The sequence below is a fragment of the Diospyros lotus genome, chromosome 10 (genome assembly GCF_014633365.1).
Source record: "Diospyros lotus cultivar Yz01 chromosome 10, ASM1463336v1, whole genome shotgun sequence".
Classification (NCBI taxonomy): Eukaryota; Viridiplantae; Streptophyta; class Magnoliopsida; order Ericales; family Ebenaceae; genus Diospyros; species Diospyros lotus.
Window position 1 is genome coordinate 26,161,808 of NC_068347.1, and position 22,404 is coordinate 26,184,211.

At 36.2% G+C, this 22,404-nt stretch overlaps 1 protein-coding gene across 1 annotated transcript in view; it reads right to left on the reverse strand.

Annotated features, from left to right (window-relative positions):
* LOC127812311 (proteasome activator subunit 4) overlaps positions 1-22,404 on the reverse strand; it is a 49,649-nt gene that overhangs the window by 11,355 nt on the left and 15,890 nt on the right. The window contains exons 4-27 of the mRNA XM_052352736.1: positions 18,435-18,557; positions 15,760-15,861; positions 15,496-15,661; positions 13,541-13,657; positions 13,378-13,445; positions 13,176-13,277; positions 12,864-13,080; positions 12,431-12,664; positions 12,229-12,356; positions 11,976-12,093; positions 11,666-11,884; positions 11,427-11,582; positions 11,181-11,257; positions 10,843-11,051; positions 8,718-8,934; positions 8,552-8,631; positions 8,289-8,406; positions 8,005-8,175; positions 6,817-6,985; positions 6,666-6,709; positions 6,491-6,533; positions 6,142-6,287; positions 5,860-5,954; positions 4,819-5,717 (exon numbers count right to left, since the gene is read on the reverse strand). Of these exons, the coding sequence (XP_052208696.1) occupies positions 4,819-5,717; positions 5,860-5,954; positions 6,142-6,287; positions 6,491-6,533; positions 6,666-6,709; positions 6,817-6,985; positions 8,005-8,175; positions 8,289-8,406; positions 8,552-8,631; positions 8,718-8,934; positions 10,843-11,051; positions 11,181-11,257; positions 11,427-11,582; positions 11,666-11,884; positions 11,976-12,093; positions 12,229-12,356; positions 12,431-12,664; positions 12,864-13,080; positions 13,176-13,277; positions 13,378-13,445; positions 13,541-13,657; positions 15,496-15,661; positions 15,760-15,861; positions 18,435-18,557 (4,018 nt within the window). The remainder of the gene's footprint in view (positions 1-4,818; positions 5,718-5,859; positions 5,955-6,141; positions 6,288-6,490; positions 6,534-6,665; positions 6,710-6,816; positions 6,986-8,004; positions 8,176-8,288; positions 8,407-8,551; positions 8,632-8,717; positions 8,935-10,842; positions 11,052-11,180; positions 11,258-11,426; positions 11,583-11,665; positions 11,885-11,975; positions 12,094-12,228; positions 12,357-12,430; positions 12,665-12,863; positions 13,081-13,175; positions 13,278-13,377; positions 13,446-13,540; positions 13,658-15,495; positions 15,662-15,759; positions 15,862-18,434; positions 18,558-22,404) is intronic.

Sequence of the window (22,404 nt, forward strand, 5' to 3'; positions counted from 1 at the left end):
CTTGCCCCATCTCATCCAAAGTGGCGCAATGCTATGGTTGAAGAAATGCCTGCCCTCCATTCCAATGGGACTTGGAACCTCTTCCACCAAGTAAGTTTACTATAGGATGTCATTGGGTTTATACTATTAAAGTTGGCCCTGATGGCCAAATTGATTACTGCAAGGCCTGCCTTGTCACCAAAGACTACACTTAAATTTTTGGCTTTAACTATGGAGGCATCTTTTCCCCTGTGACTAAATCTCCTCCATTCACCTCTTTTTATCACTTGCTACCATGTTTCATTGGCCTCTTCATCAGTGGGATATCAAGAATGCCTTTCTTCATGGCAATTTATAGGAGCAAGTGCATATGGAGCAACCTCTTGGCTTTGTTGCTCAAGGGGAGTCCGAGCTAGTGTGTTGCCTTTGGAAATCCTTATATAGCCTAAACTAGTCTCCTCAAGCTTGGTTTGGTAGATTAAATTCAACTGATATTGAGTTTGGGTTAACCCAAAGTGCAACTGATCATTCTATTTTTTTTTTATCTCTCAGTCTAGTTGCCACATTCTTCCAGTAGTATATGTCGATGATATCCTGATTACATGGATGATGATGTTGGTATCACTAAGTTGAAGGCACACCTTCAATGACAGCTTCAAACTAAGGATTTGAGTCCTTGGAAATATCTTTTTGGGTATTAAGGTGGCTCAATCAAAGCAACATTATATTTTTAAAAGGAATTTCACCTTGGATATGCTAGAGGAGATAGGGATGCCCGAGTGTAAACCAATAGATATTCCTATGGATCTAAATATCAAACTGTTACCAAGACAGGGGGAGCCTATTTCTGATCCTAAACACTGTCGTCGGCTGGTTGGAAAACTCAATTACCTTACAATCACCCATCCTGATATCACATTTGTTGTGAGTGTTGTAAGTGAGTTTCTAGATTTGCCTTGTGACAGTCACTAGGATGTATTGATTCATATTGTTGATCCCAAGCCGAAATGAATAAGAGTTGCATTAGGTAGTTAACAATTATTGTAAAACTCATCATATCAAGCAACACAAATTCTAAACAAACAAAATATTGTCGGGGCATAACCCTTCATAGCAATGCACTATACTGTTCACGTGTAATGAAAAATGAGCTAGAGTTGATGCAACACCGTCCGAATGCATTTTCATGGACGAATACAAGTAAAGAGGTTAGTCTAAGATCATAGATTAAAAATTAAATCATGAAATATCAGGACTTTAACAAGAAAATCTACAAAAGTGCTAGACATAATGATTAGGAGAAAATATACTATTATGTGCCTCCAAGAGACAAGATTGGTTGGCGAGAATGCTAAAAGATATATAGAATCTGGATGTGAAGTACAATACTTAGGGAAGGATCAAGAAAATACTATGGATACAAGACTTTAAAGGAAGCAGTAGTGGATATGAAGAGAATAGGAGATAGATTATTGCAGCTAAAGTTGTTGTAGGAGAAGAAACCGTGAATATTATTAGTACAAATGCATCACAATTTGGGTTAGAGGAGGATATAAAGAAAATTTTGGATAGATTTTTGGGGGTCTGTACAAGAAATACCTAGAGGAGATAAGATCATCATAGAAGGTGAGTTAAAATGGTAGTGCAAGTAGAGAATGATGTATATAGAGATGTACATGGAGGTTATGAATCTGGAAAAACATAAGGTAAAGTTGTTTTGGACTTTGCCACGGCACATGAGCTCACTATAGCCAATATTAGCTTTAAAATTGGGATGAACATTTAAGAACGTATAAAAATGGCATATCAACTACTCAAAAAGGCTATTTTCTTATGAGACAAGAGAACCACTTATGGTGAACAGACTGTAAAGTTACATCAGAAAATGCTTGACCACTTAACATAGAATTCTGGTCATTGACGTCCAATGGAGAAAAAACTATATAAAACGAAGTCCACGAATCAGATGGTGAGATTTAAAAAGTGGAAACAAACTATTTTCAAACAAATATGTATGTCAAAAAAGATTAGACCATAGAAGGAGAGGCTAACCAAATAAGAAATGAAATAGCTACTGCTATTTGAAATAAGACAAAAATGGGTCTAGGAGAGTCAAAGAGAAAAATCCCAAATCAAAAAGAGTCTTAGTGGTGGAATGAAGAGGTGCAAGAGAAACGAAAAAATTAGAGAGTTTGCAACTAGACTTTACATAAAATTCTTAAGAAAATCTAATGAGGAGTAGTTTGGTCAAAAAGGAAGTTAGTGAAGTAAAGTCAAAGCTTATAAAAATTTATACAAATGGCTTGATACAAAATATGGAGAAAGATAAATATATATATATTTATATATATAAACTAGATAAAGCAAGAGAGAAAAAAAAACAAAAAAGGACTAGTAAATGAGAGGCGACCTAGGAGAGATGGAAGGTGTATTTCTCAAAGTTATTCAATGAATGTGGAGAAACAAGTGTTGTATTAAGGCATCTTAGTAACTTTAAAGATAGAAATTACATGTTCTATACTTATATGTCCAAATGAAATAGAGCAAGTAATGAAAATTTTGAAGAATAGTAAAACAATTGAACCAGATAATATTCCAAGAGAAGCATGGAAATGTATGGGAGAAGAGGGCAATTTTTGGTAAAAAATTAGTTAATGCAATCCTTAAATCCAAAAGGATGTCAAATGAGTGCAGGAAGAGTGCATTAGTGTCTATTTATAAGAACAAAGGTGTGTTCAAAGTTGTAAAATTATAAAGGAATCACGCCAACGAGTGATGCTAAGAAATTTTGGGAGAAAGTGATTGAACAAATGTTAAGAAGAGAAACCAAGATGTCTGAAACAATTTGTTTCATGCATGTTAAGTAAATAATAGAAGCTATACATCTATTAAGGCACCTAAGAAAGGTATAAATAAAAGGAATAACATATGGTGTTCGTAGATTTAGAATAAGCTTATGACAAAGTTTCTAGATAAGTCGTATGGGTTATAGAGAAGAAAGGAGTCCAAATTGCTTACACATGTGTTACTGAAAACATGTATTATGGAGCAGAAACGTGTGAAGGAGATTTTTTTTTTTTGTTGGAATAAGTGAGCAGATATGATATTAATGAAACCAAAAGAGAAAAACAACAATCCTTAAAAAAACACTAGCCCCACCCACCAACGACCCAATAAAAGAGAAATCCATACAAACCAACTGCCCCCCCCCCCCCCCCCCCCCCCCCCCCCCCCAAACACCAGCCATTAGGGAGGTCTGGACAACCCAAACTGACTTCATAACCTACCAGCCTAGAAGAGAAAGAGGAACATATCGGCCAAGAGCAGAAGTAGACATGATGACTTGGTCCACTGAGTAAGGGAAAGATGGCTCCACTGTCCTAACCCAAGCCACTAACCGTCTAGCACTAAGTTAAAGATATCAACCGCACTAACATGTGAAGGAGATATTGAGGCTTTTCAAATTACTAGAACTACATCAATGACCAACATTAAGCCCTTAACTTATTTTCCCTAGTAATGGATGAATTTACTAAACATATCCAAGTAGAGGTGTCATGGTGTATGTTACTTATAGATGGCATTGTCTTAATGCATGAGAGAAAGGAAGACGTGAACACGAAACTCAATATATGGATTAACAATTTAGAATCTAGAGATTTTAAGTTAAATAGAGTGAAAACTGAATATGTGGAATGTAAGTTTAGAAAAATTGTAAGTGTAGATGATGTTACGGTAAAACAATGAGATCATGTCAAAACAAGAAAAGATCAATTTAGTCATTTTGGATCAATTATCTGAAAAGAAGATGGGGAGAAAAATGAAGACGTTATCCATAGGATTAAGGCCTGGTGGTTAAAATAGAAAAGTGCATCTAGTGTTTTCTGTGATAGGAAGATTCTACTAAATCGAAAAGGAAAATTTTATATAATAACAATAAGACCAATTTTGTTGTATAGCATAAAATGTTGGATAGTAAAGCACCTACATGTGCAATATATGAGCATAATAGAGAAGGGAATGCTAAGATGAATGTGCAACCATACAAGAAAACATAAAATTAGAAATAAGATAATTTGTAATAAAATCCGAGTGGCTCCTAATGAAGGTAATATGCATGAGATACGATTAAGATGGTTTGGCCAAGTTAAGAAGAAAACCAATACAAGCTCCTATGAAGAGAGTGGACGGAATGGAATAAGTATCCAGCAAAAGAGGTAGAGAAAGACCAAGAAATACTTGGTAACACTTAGATAAGATATTAGTTATAAATGACTTACAAAAGATAAGATCATGGATAAAAATGACTACCAAGGTAGAATTTATCTAGTCAACCATACATAGTGGGACAAAGACTTGGTATGTTGCTGTATTTAGAATCATGGTCACGGACAAATTGCATAGGAGTGGGAAAAACAACAGATGTGCAAGCTAAAGGAAAGATAAAATATGTTACTAAATCACGTTTGAAGATTATATAACCACACACACACACACACAAATAAAAAGTCAGCAAAGCAGATTTGAGAACAAAGAAAATTCTAGAACACCCCCCCCCCCCCCCCCCAAGAAAAGAAAAGAGGAAAAATAATTCATAGTTTTGAACATCCGTGTTGATAATTAAAGCTTGCCAATGATTGGCATCCTTTTTCCAGGTTATAGTAAACGGCATAATTTTATTATATAAGATATTTCCCCTAATGTGAAATGTTGTACCTCATTTTAGTTTAATAGAAATTGCTCAATCAACCCCACAATTTGATTAATTAATATATAATAGTATAGGGCACACAAAAATATGACATGAACGGAGCAAAATATGTAAAGAAGTAAGCTTACCTGGGCAGATGAATGACTCATATTACAAACCAGCTCCTTCAAAAGTGTCTCATGGAGCTGCATTTCAGCCACCGACATTCTTGGTGGGGATACTTCTATTAGTGCAGCTGAAAGAAAAGCAAAGCGCTTTGCAACTACAGTGGTAGTTACAGTTGGAGGCAAAGGGGCAGCCAAACAATTCATAATTTTTTGTCTCAGAACTGGAATGTTTGTTCCCCGTTTTCCTTTTCCAGTGACGGCATAACGTATGCAAGCAGCCCATTCTGGTATAGATTCTACCGATGGAGCAAGAATAACATTCTGTAACTGATCCATCATCCAGCTGTCCCATGCTTCTAAAAGGCCACTGACATCAGAATGCAGTACTCCAGCCAATGCTTCAGCAGCAACACATTGCTTTGACCTCTCCTTGGCATTTGAAAACTCCTCCAATGAATTTCTAAGTGCCGACAAAACTGGCATGCCACATTCTTGAAACAGCCGCTTAAATATTCTTGCAAAGTTTGAGTAAAAAGTATCGCTTCCTAGTAATGAAATCCAACTGGGGGTGCGTGGCCATGAAGACGAAAAGTCAAAATAAAAAAGGGTGATAGATTTGTCGGCCAAACTCTGGAAGGACGAACTTCCATGATTTCGGGAAGTTGTGTTTTCAGCATCAGCCGTTATATGGACATGAGAAAGACTGCTCAGAGTTTCACTAAAAAATCCTTCTTCCTGAAATATTTGACTTAAAGCTCCTTCAAGGGAGGACTTCTTATGTCCTTGAAAATCCCCAGCAGAACCAGGATGTTCCAATGCTGACATTTTATAAGGTGATTCTTTCAACAGTGTATTTAAAGCAGATATTGCAAGTAGTCTTGTCTGAGGTAACTGACTTTTTAAATTCTTTAAGAAGTGACCTGAAAAGGAATTCATTTAATTGATTGTGAGTTAGCTAACTCATGTAACAAAAAGAAGCAAGCATATTTATTAAGAGGAATTTTACTAGCAAATTTTTTTATTTTTCATCTAAATCATGGCCAGACCATGATATACACTGACCAGCAGTTTCACTCAGAATTTTGGAAGATGAACTTGGGTCATTTCTTGATGCCATAGCCAACAACAGCAAAACTCTGTTGGCCATCAAATTATACCTGCCAAAAAGAGGGGAGGGAAAGGTGTTCAAGCTAACATTCCACTCATTTCAGTTTCCAACCATACATTAATATTGTGCGTGTATTATTTCTATGCTTATACAAATTGTCACAGAATCACCAGAACAACAGAGACTGTTGGATCATGAAACATCGAAACAGGAGCAAACATTAATGGAAACTTTACCGCCAGTGCAAGTTGGTAGATTCAAAACTCATGCAACCAATCTGGGAAACCAAATCTGCAAAGTCTGGCCCATCTGAATGGATGGCTGATGTCCTGAGGATGCTTTTAGAAACTCCGCCAAAATGGATGTTGAATTTCACGAAAAGCTGTTTCCAATCAGAAGGCATTTTACAAACAAACACATAGCCACTATTCCCCGTGCGCGGGGGAGGGGGGGGGGGGAGGGGTGTGGGTTAGTTTATCTCTCCAGTGGTGGGATAATTTTGTCTCAGGATTAGTTAATCCCTCACAGGTTTTGGTCCCAAACAAGTATTACCTAGTACTGAACATGCCATTAAGGATACTTTACCTCATTGATTGCTTTCTGAGCTTTTAGCGACTCATGGTGAGAGCTTCAAACCAAACAGGAAAAAAAAAATGAGAGAGAGAGAGAGAGAGAAGAGAAATAAGATACAGTGTACGGAACCCTTCTGCTAAGAAAAAACAATTCAATAAAGCACCAAAAATTATTAGCATAAATTCACCTCGAAAGAATTCCAAGGACAAATGAAGAGAATGACTTCGGCTCCTGATTGAGAAAGAATCCAAAATACAGAAACATTCAATACATGGAAAATGGTTAAAACATTTTTTTCCTGGTAGTAAATTTGTACAAGTGCTTTATCCAAGGAATACCATGGTAAGATGCTTCAGAACTGTTTGAGAAGAAAGAACTGCACAAGAACCAAGAACTGCATGTTCTGGTGAGTTTGGGTGCCCTAAGTTTTCAGCAAGAGCAAGCACACACTTTGAAATCATTGTTGGCCATCGCTTCATCATTTTGAGTAAGGCCTTTCCAGCAAGTCTGGGCATTGGTTCAAGATTTAAATCAGACATAAAAAATGATTATAAAAGAACAAAATAATATGCGCAAAGAAGCATAACTAGACAGCAGTTAAGCAGCTACATGATGAGGAAACAATTCCAAAGGATCAGGTACTACAAGAAGGATTGCAGACCCTATGAGATCAAAGCTCAACTTTCTTATTAGAATAATACCACTTCAGAACCAGAAAAGGAAGGAAGAAGAAAAAGAACAAAAAGCTCTACAAATTTTGATTTTTTTTTTCAGGAAGAATCAACATCTGACAGCTAATAGATTCTACAGTGTGACCTTAACCGCTAGAACTAACCAAAAATTTCCAGCATATCCCTCCTTGTGAACTGAAGACAGGTCAAACAAATTTTGGATTTTGGAGCATAAAATTCAGTGACGTCACAGCACAAGCTATCATGAAACATCATCACAAAAGACCAGACCTTTTCATTTTTCATCACGATAAAGCACTTTTATCATAATTTAACATATTTAAACTCTCTATCCAGAGCTTCCAGGCCCGGGTCTCATCATATAGTTGTGTCTACAAAACCAAGCACACTTAACAATGACATCATAACCTCCTAAAGTATCATTAAAAGATCAATAAAAGAGTCACCACCATGCACATTGAAGAGAAAAGCACACCTCCATTCAAGACTATTTTACCATACACAAATTTTGTTATCTATACAGTAATATTGTATCACATCATTTGGATGTGGCATATTGCATTTACCATTCCATATAACAGAATATTCAACCTTCAAGATAAATATCAAAAGCCTATAGTCTTTTACTAACCATGTCTTGCTACCAATAGTTAATGGATTACAGCCATTAGTAAAACATGCCACACTCTTATCTATGAAGCTGCAAAAGAATAGTCTATGCAGCCTCAAACAAATCTAAAAGCATCATTAGCGTACAACGCTTGCATTGGATTGAATAAGGAACTATGGTACAGGTTATTCAGCAGCAGAAATGTAGAAGATCAGTGGACTCACGTTCGAACTGTTTCATAGTTGTGCAAAGAGAGGGTAAGAAGATTATCTATCAAAAGAATCAAATGATCTGATGGAGAGATATTCCCAGTCGTACGAAAAAGGTGATATGATGATTGTGATGATCTCCATGTACTATGCATATATGCTTTGTCAATAAGTGCCCACCTAGGCCTGGAATGGAAAAATAAAAAAGAAAATATAAAAAGATTCAGAGTTTGAAATCAACAATTTGATGCATCATTGAGTAAAATGTAAAAGGAGATTATTGTGGAAATATTACTTGCCTCCTCTTTCCTTTAGAATGAGATGAGATAATAAAATTTATAGAAGGTTCTACTATAGCAGCAGATTCCAATTTCCAAGCCTGCCTGTGATTTGACCATTCATCATATTCAGCACCTCCTAAATGTCAGATCAAATAAGGAATGTCTTAAGAACAGGAAAAACTTGAAAAGAAGTCTGCAGAGAAGGGAAAGAAGAAAAACAAGAAGAAGAAGAAGCACAGCAAGTAGCTCTTGTCATTTCATCTAGAATGCAGATCCATTACCATAATTTCCCAAGGCATCCATGATACGAATAACAAGCAGCATCAAAATACTGTCATCTGATTTTTCCTCCAACAAGTATCTGTAAAAGTCGTAATTTGAAGTCTCAGCGATCCACACTTTCTGGTTCCTTAAAAGAACAGGAAATTTAAGTGAAAAATACATTACTTGCAGGCTACATTTATGATCTCAGCTGCTTTTTCTCGTAGTTTGACACTACCAACACTTGCACCACTTGCTCCAGCTATTAAGAAAGGTATGTGACCAGGATCTTCATCCATTCCATTCCTAGACAATGGCCTAAAATCAGGCAAGCATGACAGTACACCCTGTAAAGAAGAATCAACCCGCAACAAAGTCACCATAAGGTGCTCTTTCTCATTCCCTGCTCAACAGAGTGTGTTAAACTGTTAGTTATGTTAGAATACATAAAAAGAAAACTACATAAACTGCCGGGCATGCACCTACTTGAACATGCACCAAATGCAATGAAATAGGAAGGAAATAATAGCTGTATAAATTATATGGCTCATGATGCAAATCTTTCAATTCAGAATGATGTCAAATCTGTATTATGAAAAAAAATATCAAATCTCTCTGTAGCCTTATCTTCTCTAAGGCTCATATAATTGATACCAAACCTAAGTGACTCCCACCAAGTTTTTCTTAGTCTTCTTCTAGTTCTTTTGCTAAATACGTGTTCCATTCCATCTACTCTCCTACAAGAACCTCTATTTGTCTTCTTCTCACAATGACCAAAGCATCTTAATCATGTCTCATGCATCTTAAGATTTTGCATCAAGCCAGTGGTACAAATTTTATTAAGATTTTGGCCTTACTTCAATAACCTGCCTTCTTCCATTTCGTTTTTGCCAAAATATGCATCTTCAATTTTTTTATTATGGCATATTTGTAAAGTCCCGTAGCAAGCTCTCTTGGCTCAAGTTAACCTCGCCTTCTGCAGTCTAGTCTATTCTTCCATACACTTTTCCTTAAAAATAACTTGCTTTCACTTTTAAATCCCACCAATTTGATTCTTGGGATTCATTTTTTTTCTTCTCCATTTTCTAATATGGACCTCAAGGACCATAAGCTTATGTTGAGTGGTTAGGCAACCTCCTCATATAACTTCACAATCATTACAACATAAGTGATCCTTTTATCTCAGAAAAAGTAGTCTATTTGAATTGTTAACAATCCACTTTAAATAGAACCAAATGTTCATCTCATTTCTTAAACATTAATGTGTTCATATGTTGTGGCAAAATCCAAAATAGATTTTCCCTTATTATTTCTTTCTCTAAAGCCACAACCTTTTACACATCTCTATAACCATTCACTTTTTCTGCCCACGTGACCATTTAAGTCATGTACTATTATCATCTTCTCTCCTCTATATATTCCTCACAAGAGCCCCAAACCTCCCAAGATTTGTCCCTTCTCTCCTTTCCCAACCCAAATTACAGTGCATATGTGCTAAAAATATTCCAAGTTTCAGTTTCTTCCCCTGAAATAAGAACTTTAAAATTCTCCTCAAAAGATAAAAATTTTACCTCCCAAAAGTTCATATATCAGAAAGTCCTTTGAATATATTAAAGTCAGCTATTTAAGAGTTTGAAGAAGATCTAGTAGTTGGGCTTTGAAGTGAGTATTTAATGGTACTCATTTTCTTCTTGTTATCATTAAACACCAGTTGTTAAATGGAAAGGGGATTGTCAGTATCAATCCACGTGTGATTACTTTGCAGGAAATAACAATCTAAGCACAGTAATGTCAGAAAACATTTGAAGTGAAACTATTTTTCTGATTCAAAAAAGAGGCAGAGTTGTTCAAGTGAAAAAAGTAATTGAAGAGTTCTAAAAAAGATGACTCTTGTGATTCAGGTAAAAAATTCCGTGCAAAATAAAAATAAGATAAATAAAAGGAGGAAGGAGTGGAAGGTTCTGGAAGTATAAAAATGATGGTTTCAACAAAGAAGCAACAGACGGAAAGAAAATTGCCACAGAAAGGTTCTAAAATAGGCAGTAAAAGGGCTTGGAGTGGATACACAAAATATTCACAAGGATCTTGAATCACCATGCTATGGCTCAAATTTAATTAAAGTCCTTGGTTCACAAAGATGATCGATGGGTTATGTAAGTATAGCAAGGACACTTGAGGCGTTCCTCATTGCATTTAGTATAGCTCCATCTTACCAACTGCCTTTTAACCAATAAGATAAGCAATAAGTTGTGAGGAAACATCAAATCAAAAACATAGAGTTTCTTAAGTAGGAAAAGAATATGGCAATTACCTGGATCAGAATGCATTTTGGTCTGACATATTCTCAGAAGATCATCTAAAGCTGATTCAAAATGCAAGTTTAAGAGTTCGTTTGCAAAATCAACTTCTTCATTATTTGGGATATGCCACTTGGGAACCACAAATGGTTTACAATCAATATATTCTTTTGCGTTGATCCATTCCTCCAATGCAGCAGCAGCAGGGTGGCGCAAAACACACCTAAAAACCAAAACTTTTTTGCATGAATACATATAAGTATATTCATTCAAACCTATTATATCTATGAAATTAAAAAATGCAGGCTGAATACAGGTCCCTTAAGTGAGACAGTACAATATAAAAACATACTTGTACTGATCAATGGGATAATAAAGAACCAGGCTTCCAAGGAGGGAACGGAGAACATGAACTCCAGCTCCATTAACCTGTCACAAGTCATGTTGGAAAGGAAGTTACTAAAGAACAGAAAGATTATGAACGCCAAGAACCATGGAAGCCTTTGGACTATTGACCATCTCATTCACAGTCATCAATAATCTACAGTTAGATACCAGAATGCAGGAAGGAGCAGGTAAATAACAAGTAAAAGAAAACCTCCCAAGACGGTGAGTCAAAGGCAGACGTGATAGCTTCTTTGAATAGCTCCTTGTATCTGAGAAGAGAAGGACCACCATAACTGATGGCAACTGACAGTACTTTCAGTTGGTAGTCAATTGCCGTCTCAAGAGCCGGGGAAAGTGTAGGTTTCACCTGAAAAGAGACAATGGACATTTGTAACAGGAAAACATAAAAGTAACTGACAAGAAACCTAAACCAGATGGGGCCAGGGGAACCTTGGAGCAAACTGAAGCATTGGAAATTCCTGATCCACCAAAACCTGTAGTAGGCGTTCCTTTTAAAGAGGATATTACAGATGATAGAAGTGGTTCGATAAGGTGAATAACTGCCTCTTCTGGGTTTGAATGAACACATGCACAACAAAGCAATCCAACCTCTGCTATTGCCCCGGGGAGGATATTTGTCGTGACAAACTTAGAAATTTTTCTCAGAGCCTGGGAGCAAGATTTGCATTACGTGAATTTCTATACATACCCCTAAACTCACTATTCAGATTTATCATAATAAATAAATAAACTACTAAACCTGATTATAGAGGGATTTTGAAAGCCTTCCAAGCAAGACTTCCAGCATGCAAAAGTAATAAGGACCATCATCAACCAGGAAAGTTCCTGATGTAGCTGATGAGTGAAGGCCTTCATTCCTGCAGAAGCACTATTAAGTCATTCCCAATTGAAATAGGGAAGTAGAAAAATTTGACCAAACAAAGTAGCCAATAAATAAACACAATGAAGCTAGAAGAGATATAGAAAAATAGGTGTCAGACATCACTGCTTACACAACACTGCTAGGCTCCAAGTGTAGAAGTAAAGAAAATAGCCGGCATAGGAACTCATCAAGCCATTCAGAGATACATATTGCGGGCATTAAAGACAACTGATCCACATTATCTTCAAGAGTAGCCAACTGCATATATGTAACAGATGAGGAGAACTCACCACAAAATTGAACATACAAATTTACAGGAAGAGTATTCTTACATTGGAAAATATGGAACCAATCAGTTGCATAGTTGCCAAGGTTTTAGGTGGATCATTGGCATCCATGCCAAGTAATGCATTGGACAATGAAATCATCAAAAGATCAATGAAACCATCAGCACCACCTACACCATCTGTTTTTACTGGAGACACTGATAAGGATGTGAAAAATAGTGACCGACTGGAAAATGCAACTGACGTCATAGCAGCCTTCAACTGATGAGTGGCTGTCATCTGAACAGGTTCAGTATTAGGAAAGAAAGCAAGGTGAAGAAGCAAGCACAGCATACACGAAAGAACACTTCCTATGATACAGAAACAACTCATTTTCTAGACTAAGTTAGGACAACAACATGCAAATGGAAGATAGTAAAAGAGTAAGTCAATATTTCATGATTCTAGCATGTAAGATAGCACAGGCAGCATTACAGACCGTCTCCAAGGCCATAAGAAACCGAGACTCTAAAAACGGAAGAACCAAAGAGGGTTCCACATAAGACAAGATCGAAGTTGCTTCTGCAACTGTCTCGGATAAATTTTCATGTTTGCTGTATTGACCACGCTCAATTAACTTCAGCACCACATTCACAAAAGAAGTCCTTTCTGATGGTCCTAGGTAGAATTCAGCCTGCCTACTGTCATCTTCACTCCTGTAATGAGGGTAATGTATAATTTAAGAAAACATTCAATATGAAATATCAGATATAGAATAGCTTTGTCAATTTTTTCCAGGGAAAATTCTCACAGTTGCTCACGCTGTAAGCGTTTCTGGAATGTTAGTACCAAATGAAACAAAAACCGCTCCAAGGAGTAAGTCCATCGACCACCATTTGAAGGATGGTAATATCTACAGTGATAAACTCCAAAGGAAATGAATGAATAAATTGAATTGATAGCTAAAACAATGCATCAAAAATGAGTTATACATCACAGGAGTGACAACATACTGTTCCAAGAGGTTGACCAGTCTCTCAAAGTGTTGCTGAGCTGAACTACCAGGTTTTAACAGGTATACCTGCATTAGCAATAATGAGCACAGTTTATAGACAGTTCACAAACCATTCATTACAATACCAAAACTGCTAACAAGTCAGCCTTTGTTTCTCTTACAATTGATTTTGCAATTGCCTTTGCTGGGGTGACCGTCTTATGGGAGAACAAAAACCTTGTATATCGAGGAACGTCCACAGAAAAAGGGTATGATCCACTTCCATTTGCTACAGGAACCTATATTTTCCATTAAAGAACTGTGAAGAAAGAACTTAAAACAAAATATTAATTCCACATTCCTCAATTGTCTATCCTATGAAAGATTTTAAGTGTTATGACCCAGTCAGAAACACGATTTAACCATTTTTATGAATCAAGTCTTTTAGTCCAACATGAGATCTCCAAAAAACTTTGAACATATCACTCCCATCCAATAGTCTTAAGCAACCCATGGGTATGTTGGGTATTGAAAGTAGATGCACAACTGAAACCAATCTTTCTCGAGGAGTACTTAATATTCTTGTAAGTTTTCTATGCTTTTGCCTCATGTACAAAAACCTCTTACCCTTGCACTAAAAAAGAGAAAATCAAGGCTTTTGAAGTGGATGAAGGAATTCTAGATTACTTCCCAATCCTATGGAGAAAAAACAAATAAGAACAAGTAACATTATACTAAAATGTGACATGATTAGAAGCCCATCAACATCATAGCAGGAAATAGGAAACTCATTCCAACCAAACTTATGAACCAAAGTTCAAGAAAATTTTCCAGAGACTACAATGAGAAAATATTGTATTTGGTAATTGTCATTTACCTAATAACTAAGGGGAATATATTTTCAGGTAGTAGGAATGGGCAGATGAAAGGTCATTCTTCTAGAAGGAAGTTAGAGAGTTGCAATATTTTGAAAGCTGTAACTTTGGAAAGTGGAGGCCCTTTTGGCTCCAAATACTAGCCACAATCAATATATGATTACTGATTGCATTTAGTGTAAAGGCATAGAAGAAATTAATCAAAAAAAGCTTCTGATTTCCCTCTCAATCTCTCTTCTCTCTCTCTCAGATTTCCATCCTATCTCTCTGTCTTCCCTTCCCCTCTGGAATTCTTCTCATTTCCCTCTAATTTCTTAACCGAATTCTCACCAAATCAGTGAGAACTTCCTGTCAGATCCAAGGATCTGACATTGTTAGGAAGTTTGCCTCGAGTGAGCCCTAGGATTCAGTGAAGCAGTAAATGTGTCAAGCGGCTGGTTTAGTTAGGCAGTTTTATTCCAATGGCAATTAGTTTATTTGGGGGTAAAACCGGTAATATCTAACCCAGTTATGATGCATAGATCAGTCCACCTCTTTAGTCTATAAATAAGAGAGCAGGGGGTTAGTCGTTTGACAGCATGATTAGATGAGTGCATTCTGTTGTGGGAGGAAAGGCTAGAAAAGTGATAGTTCTTTGTAATCTCGGGAAGATCAAGAAGTGTACTCGTGTGTAAGGCTGTGTACTGATTCATTCAATTCAAAGGAAGACTGCTCTTGAGGGGTTTGAAGGCTGGATGTAGGATCATTCAATCGAATGATCTGAACCAGGATAAATCAGTTGTCTCCTTGTGGTTTGATTTATGTTTTCAGTATTTTTCATTACTGTTTTGTTCTTCTTGATTGATCCAATACATCTGTGTGCGCGCGCGTGTGTTTCCAAGTCAGTCTAATTGCAATTCCAGTGCTCCCTGGTTTAACAGCAGCATAATGAGCCTTTCTAAGATAGCTAAATAAAATTCAGTGAGGCTAAAGATTTTAAGAGCCTATAACTGGAGATAACAAAACTACAATCAAACTAACTCTACAAAGTGTAAAAATTGAAAACTATCTTAATCCATGTGTAAGAGAGAACACAAATCTCATCATAAAAGTAATCTAACAAGGTTAGGATGAGTAATGAGATGGGAAAACAAAGTGTGTTTCACTAAAATGTGATACTTTTCAGCAAGTTTCCATACATGAATTAGGTTTATCTTTGTGATCTCTTTACCTGGTTGTATCTATTGGTTGCATCTAAATTGAAACAGTTCAATAAAACGTACCTCAAACATATTCAAGTATTTTGTGAAAAGAGCTGGTAAGAAGCAATCCCAGTTAATGAAGCTGCATTTTTTTATGACACGAGCTACAATAGCCGCCCATTGGCAGTTCCAGAAAGAGCAATTTGGAATTGAATCCCACTGGTCTATACACATTTGAATCCAATTGCTGTCATTGAAACCAAATGAAATCAGTTTCTGCTGGTTGTACCAAAATCTATACAAAAAAAAAAAAACAAGAGTTCTTAACATCATTGTACTCCTTACAGTGAAAAGAAGTCCTGGTTATCTATGTTCACAGGAAGAAAAAGTCTCACGAAGCCAGCACCTTCAAAGGATGAGTTATGCCATGGATTTTCTAGAAAAGATCTGCAAAGTTTCATCTTATTCAATTAGAAATACAAACAAATGTTTAGGGAAAAAGCAAGAATGATACATTAATCCTGATTCTTTTTTATGCAATGAAGATGTATTAGTTAACAGTAGCATCAGCTACAACTGAGATGTTGACGCAGCCCCTACTGAATAGGGGTATGGAGAAATCCGTAGTATTATGTATCTAAGGATGACACTATATACTAATTTTATATACTTCCTGGGTGCTTCTGTTATGTCTTATAATTTAACATATTTTCCCTCAATCAATCCTTTTATTTTCATTCTTACCCCACATAATCAGGTTGGCCAACCCTGTCAGGCAGTATCTAGTTTCATCACCATACCACCACCAAGGTCTCTCCTCCTACTGACCAAATGCACAAACCAAATCAAAGTTCCTACTCTAGCACCAGTCAGTGTTACCATCTATTTCACTGTCTAGAGAACTACTAGGTAATCACATCACAACCGACCCCAATGATGTTCACCAACCAGTAGGAGCATGCCAATTCAAAGCTGCACAATACCAGTGTTTGTTCTCTATTTCTATTCTTTAACATCTTCCTCAAATTTCGTCTTCTTCAGATCATTCTCTTTATTAAACGACATAGCATCTCTCTCCTCTCTCCCTATAAGCCCAGTCCTCCAATGTGAAGAAAGTCCAGATCTCCCTCCTAGTAACATTATATTTCTCTCTATTAAAGATGTCAAACAGGCCAGGCCAAGGGAGCTTGGGCCAGGGGAACGGCATGGGCACATAATAGTTATTTCTTTTCAGGTTTCAGGTTCCAGTAGCGGTGTCATCCTGGTAGGGTGTACAGTTTTCCCTTGCCCATCTGGTATATCTTGTATAGGCACGCTCCTGGTATGTACATATCATGCTAGGGCATAGACCATTCAGCCACTTGTATATATCCTGTTTCATACCAGCAAGTTTGCTCACCTAGACATGATGTATATACAGTTTCCTATTTTCATGTATGCTTATAGATTGAGATTCCTTTCCCTTGAGATTTTCATGATGTAATTAGCTGCATAGCTTATCTCCTTGTGCTTTTTGTATTTCCCCTTCAAAGGTTATGCACGGTCAGATCATCAAATCACATTTATGAACCCTATGTAGTACATTCACTGCCCTATGCAAAGTGAACCACAGTTCCTGTTCAACCAGATCATCTGACAACTATATGGTAGCCAGCGGATTTCATTTAAGTTGTATGTGTTGCATAAAACATATCTACTGAAATAGATAATTTTACCCAGCCAAGGTTCAATAGAATTGAGATCCTTCCAATCCCTTCAGTTACACAAATCATTCTACTATTGCATCAGCAATAGGTCATAGATCTTAGAAATAGCAAAGTACCCTTACATTGGGTTGTCCCCTTGTAAATCCTTACCCCCCTGTAGAATGTGTTCACATAAGGCTTGTCAATCCCTTGGTAGGTCCATGCTCACATTGAAACTAGCACCGTTCATAGACTTCCATTTTTCATCTTATTGGTTCTCAGGGGGTCATACCAGCTTCAATGATAATTTTTGGTTTCCTTGGGGCTTTCATTCTCCCAGACTCAAGCGGAAACAGTTTTAGGCCCTCCAAACTTTTCAGTAGCATGGCATTTGTGCCAGGAGAGGAACAGTAAATCCTTTAAAGTAGTGAAGCACTCCAACCATTTCCTATAGAGCTCGACTCTATTCTCTTTGTTTTTAGATCAAGTTCTATTCTTTTTTTTTTTTTTTTCTTATTTTCTAGATTAACTGTTTTAGTTTTAGTGTGTGAATTTGCTAGTTTTTTGTACAAGATTCACCCCTTATGGAGGTTCTTTTTTATATATATCTTATCAATCAAAATAAAATAAAAAAACAGATATTATGGTGGGTATAAATTATTGTCTGAAAGCCATATATAAATCTCATTATCAGCCCCTTCATCTTGACGGCAAAATGCCAAGATGATATTATAACCATTTACAAATGAAGTGATCTACTTCTAGCAGCATTTAGCGGACAGATAGGTTGTCTGATCAATTTAGCTGCTACAGATATCCATGAAAGCCACCAGGGAATCTTTTCAATACTCCTTGCGTGACTACTTTAACCACATATTTGAACTAAAAAAATAATTCCACGTGTGAATTGAGTAACCTCTCAACACTTCCAGTGTTGAAGATATTTCTCCATATCTAGTCAGTCTCAAGCCCAAATAAAAGACAAGAGTTGCATTACGTAGCTGACAGCTAGCATAAAAATTGCCGAATCTATCAACATGAATCTTAGACAAAATATTATTTTGTTGTTGTATCTACACTAGCAAATCTTCTTTTCTTAAAGAAAAACTAATTAGAGCCAGTACCTCCTTGCGCCCATCTTCATTAAGTCAACATCCACGTAAAAAGTTAACAATTCTAAAGATCACTAGAAAAGCTTATCTCAAATTTGTCTCCTTGACAATGTTTCAGCATATAGGTAAAACTTAAAATGCTTAAATAAGAAGATGATAAAAAAAATTTAAGATATCATTTCCCAAACAGACTGATAAAATAGGGACAGACTGAGAGAATTACCCAAATTCAGACCATATCTCAGAGGCAGAACCAGGAGGGAAGAATCTCCGACAGCATCGGACAAGGGAAGTAACAATCTGGAAATGTCTCTGTCTCAATGTCCACCCTTCTGGGCCTGTATTCCTACAACAATTCCAAAATTCAAAGCGCCAGCGCATAGTTTTCAGAGAGAGAGAGAGAGGAAAAAAAAAAGACCTACAGAATGATACACAAAGCTATGCAACTTTTCTTTTCTTTTTTTTTTTTTTTTTTGTTTGCTCACCTTAACTGAATTTAACTATCATGTAATTGGGAATTTGTACAGGATAAGAGAATTACAGAAAATTAGAGGGGGGAAAAAAAGATTGTTCGAGAAGAATATTAAACTACAAAATGCTAATACATTCATAAACTAGCAATCCAGAACATGCAATACACATGTCAACCACATTATAATCTATTCTAACGTAAAAGGCAAACCCAGATTTTTGGTGTTACAATCCTGTAAAGCCCTCTCGGGTTTCTAAGTTCCCAAAATGCCTTCACACATTCTGCCATAAAAAAGGACTGCAACCGCCAAAAAAGGAACAGTGGTTGCAGAAAGATGGAGAGGTGCAGCAGTTGAAGGGAATTGAGATAGAGTGGCAGTTGTTGAGATAAAATTAATATTCTATTTTTTACTTAAAATGCTAAAAAATTGATCTATTTTTTTTCTTGTGCATGCTATAAAATCAGTCTTTATTTTTTTTACTTGCATAGCACATGCCACCCCTCTAGTCAAATACATAGAAAGGCTTTTTTTTCTTTTTTCTTTTTTTTTTTCTTTTTTTTTTTTTGTGGGGGGGGGGGGGGGGGGGAGGGGAGGGCAAAATATAAGGACAAATAATCTAAGAAATTCAGTAAACTCTAACAGAAGGGCAGAGCCTCCCTAACCCACGAAAAATGGAAAATGAGAATGTTTCTCTTCTCTCTTAAAGTAAAAAAAAAGGGGTTCTCAATACTCTCAAAGCTTTCAAATTCCTTCCCTACCAAATATGCCAAAAAACAACATAAGGAACAAACTCCAACCTCCATGAAAACAAAAACACAAACAATGGCATCATCCACTATATACACAAAAAATAATAAGACGAGTAAATAGTCCACCAATTCTCTTTTCCTCTTCCACATATAATATAAACCAGTCATAACTTGACCTTGCTTCCTTGGGATATCCAGAGAAATAATGGAATCAAGCAAGCTTGTCCACACAAAAAATGCCATCATGGGACCTGCACAAAATCTTGAACAAAATTCTCTGTATCTTTTTCATAAAGGGTCTCCCATAGAACCATAAAACAGAACAGTCCTTCCTACAACAATGGATGCCAAACCCATTGGTCTTTCTCCTATCTTGTCTCAACTATGTAGTAAGTCAAAGAAGGTCGTCATGGAGTCTAATTTCCAATCATAAAGATTACACCTAATATGTGGGGACCAAACTACTAAATTAGAATGGAGAGAGACAATCACTCATAGCCTAAGAAGCACCAATAAGGACACGGATTCCCAAACAAACACAAGATATGCTGTAGAATTTGACAGAAAATCAACTTCCTTTCATTTGAAATTTACATAGCAATATATATGGTACAAATGTAATTTCTCCAAAGGAATCAGTTATGACTTAGAAACTGCCAAACAAAGAAAATAATATCCTAAAAATAAAATTATAACAAACTGTACATTCAAATGGAATATTCAAAACTGAATAACTACATATTTTCTACACTCCCCCTCAAGCTGGGTTGTAAAAGTGAAGTAAACCTAGCTTGGATCTCATATCCCCAAACTTGATTTTAGGTAAAGCCTTAGTTAGAATGTCTGCAATCTGAAAAGCGGTAGGTATGTAGGAAATATTGATAGTCCAATCATCAACTTTTTCTTTTATAAAGTGTTATCTATCTCCACATGTTTAGTTCGATCATGATGAACTGGATTTTTAGCTATGCTTATAGTAGCTTGATTATCACGCAATACATTAATTTGATCACTTGATACAACTTTAAGTTCAAGGAGCAATCGCTTTAACCACATTCCTTTGCATATTACATGAGCCATTGCTCTAAATTCTAGTTCTGCACTACTTTAAGCCACAATTATTTGCTTCTTGTTGCGCTAAGTTACCAAGTTTCCCCATATATAAGTACAATATTCAAAATTTGACCTGCGATCAGTAATAGAACTAGTCCAATCTGTATCAGTGAATACTTCAATATTCCTCTTCTTAGTGTTTTTTTTGCTTCTTGTTGTGCCAAGTTACCAAGTTTCCCCATAAATAAGTACAATATTCATAATTTGACCTGCAATCAGTAATAGAACCAACCCAATCTGTATTAGTGAATACTTCAATATTCCTCTTCTTAGTCTTTTTAAAGTACAGATCTTCCCCAGGAGTTTTCTTTAGGTATCTCAAAATGTGATAAAATCGGTCCGTATGCTCTTCAATGGGATTGTTCATAAATTGACCGGCTACACTTACTGCAAAACCAATATTAGGCCTTGTATGTGATAGATAAATAAGTCTACTAAGTAGTCTCTGATATCTTCCTTTGTCAGCAGGAGCATTTTTCCTTTCCTCTCTATCTTTAGTTACAATCTCCATTGGAGTATCTAAAGGTTTGCATCCAAGCATTTCAGTTTCCTTAAATAGATCAAGAACATACTTACATTGAGAAACTACAATACCTGTCTTGGATCTTGCAATTTCCATCCCAAAAAAATATTTCAAATTTCCCAAGTCTCTGACTTCAAATTCATTTGCGAGAAATCTCTTGAGCTCGCTAATCTCCTCTTCATGATCACATGTTAGGATTATATCATCCACATACACAACAATAATGGATATTCCTTCACTAAGAGAATTGTTTATAAACAAAGTATGATTAGATTGACATTGTGAATAACCAAACTTCTTTACTACTTTAATAAATCTATCAAACCAAGCTCTAGGAGACTATTTGAGACCATAAAGAGATTTCTTTAACTTACAAACTTCGTTTGAATTTGTTTGATCCTTAAGACCTGTAGGTATCTCCTCTTCTAAATCTCCATTGAGAAAAGCATTCTTGATATCTAATCGATGTAATTTCCAGTCATTATTCACTACAATAGATAAAAGTACTCGAATTGTATTTGATTTAGCAACATGAGCAAAAGTCTCTTGATAGTCAATACCATAAGCTCGTGTGAAACCTTTACCAACTAATCGGGCTTTAACCTTTCAACACTTCCATCTACTTTGTGCTTAATGGTAAAAATCCATTTGCATCCAACTGGATTCTTTCCAAGAGGCAAATTGACTACATCCCAAGTTCCATTCTTTTCAAGTGCTTTAGTTTCTTCATTTACAACTTGCTTCCATTCAGGTATTTGGATAGCTTCTTGTATATTCTTAGGAACTTGAATATCTGTGAGTTTAGCAGTAAAAACACAATATTCTGGGGATAACCTCTCATAAGATAGGAAATTGCAGATAGGATACTTTGTGCAGGACCTTACACCTTTTCTTTGGGAAATTGGTAGATCAAAATCATCTAAATTCACCTCTTCAAAATTAGAAACAGTGTTACCTTTTTGTGTCTCTTTTGGAATTGAATTTGGTTTAGCTTCATGGTTAGTAGTGAGTTGCACTTGTTCTTCTACATGTCCTTGATCTTTCTTCCTTCTAGAATAGACAATTAACACTTTGTTGTTAACAATTGAAGAAATACTCAAAGGTTGTAACTGTTGTAATGGAACAGTCAAAGGCTGTAAATTTGACTAATTTTCAGTGATATGAGACTTTGGACTACTAGTAGTAGAAGGAAGGACGGTAGTAGGAGATGATTCAAAATCCCCACCTGTATTTCTAGGAAAATAACATAGATAGAATGATAGAATTTTTTTGTGAGAGGAGAATAACACTTACATCTCTTCTTATTTGGAGTATAGCCGAGCAAGATACATTTAA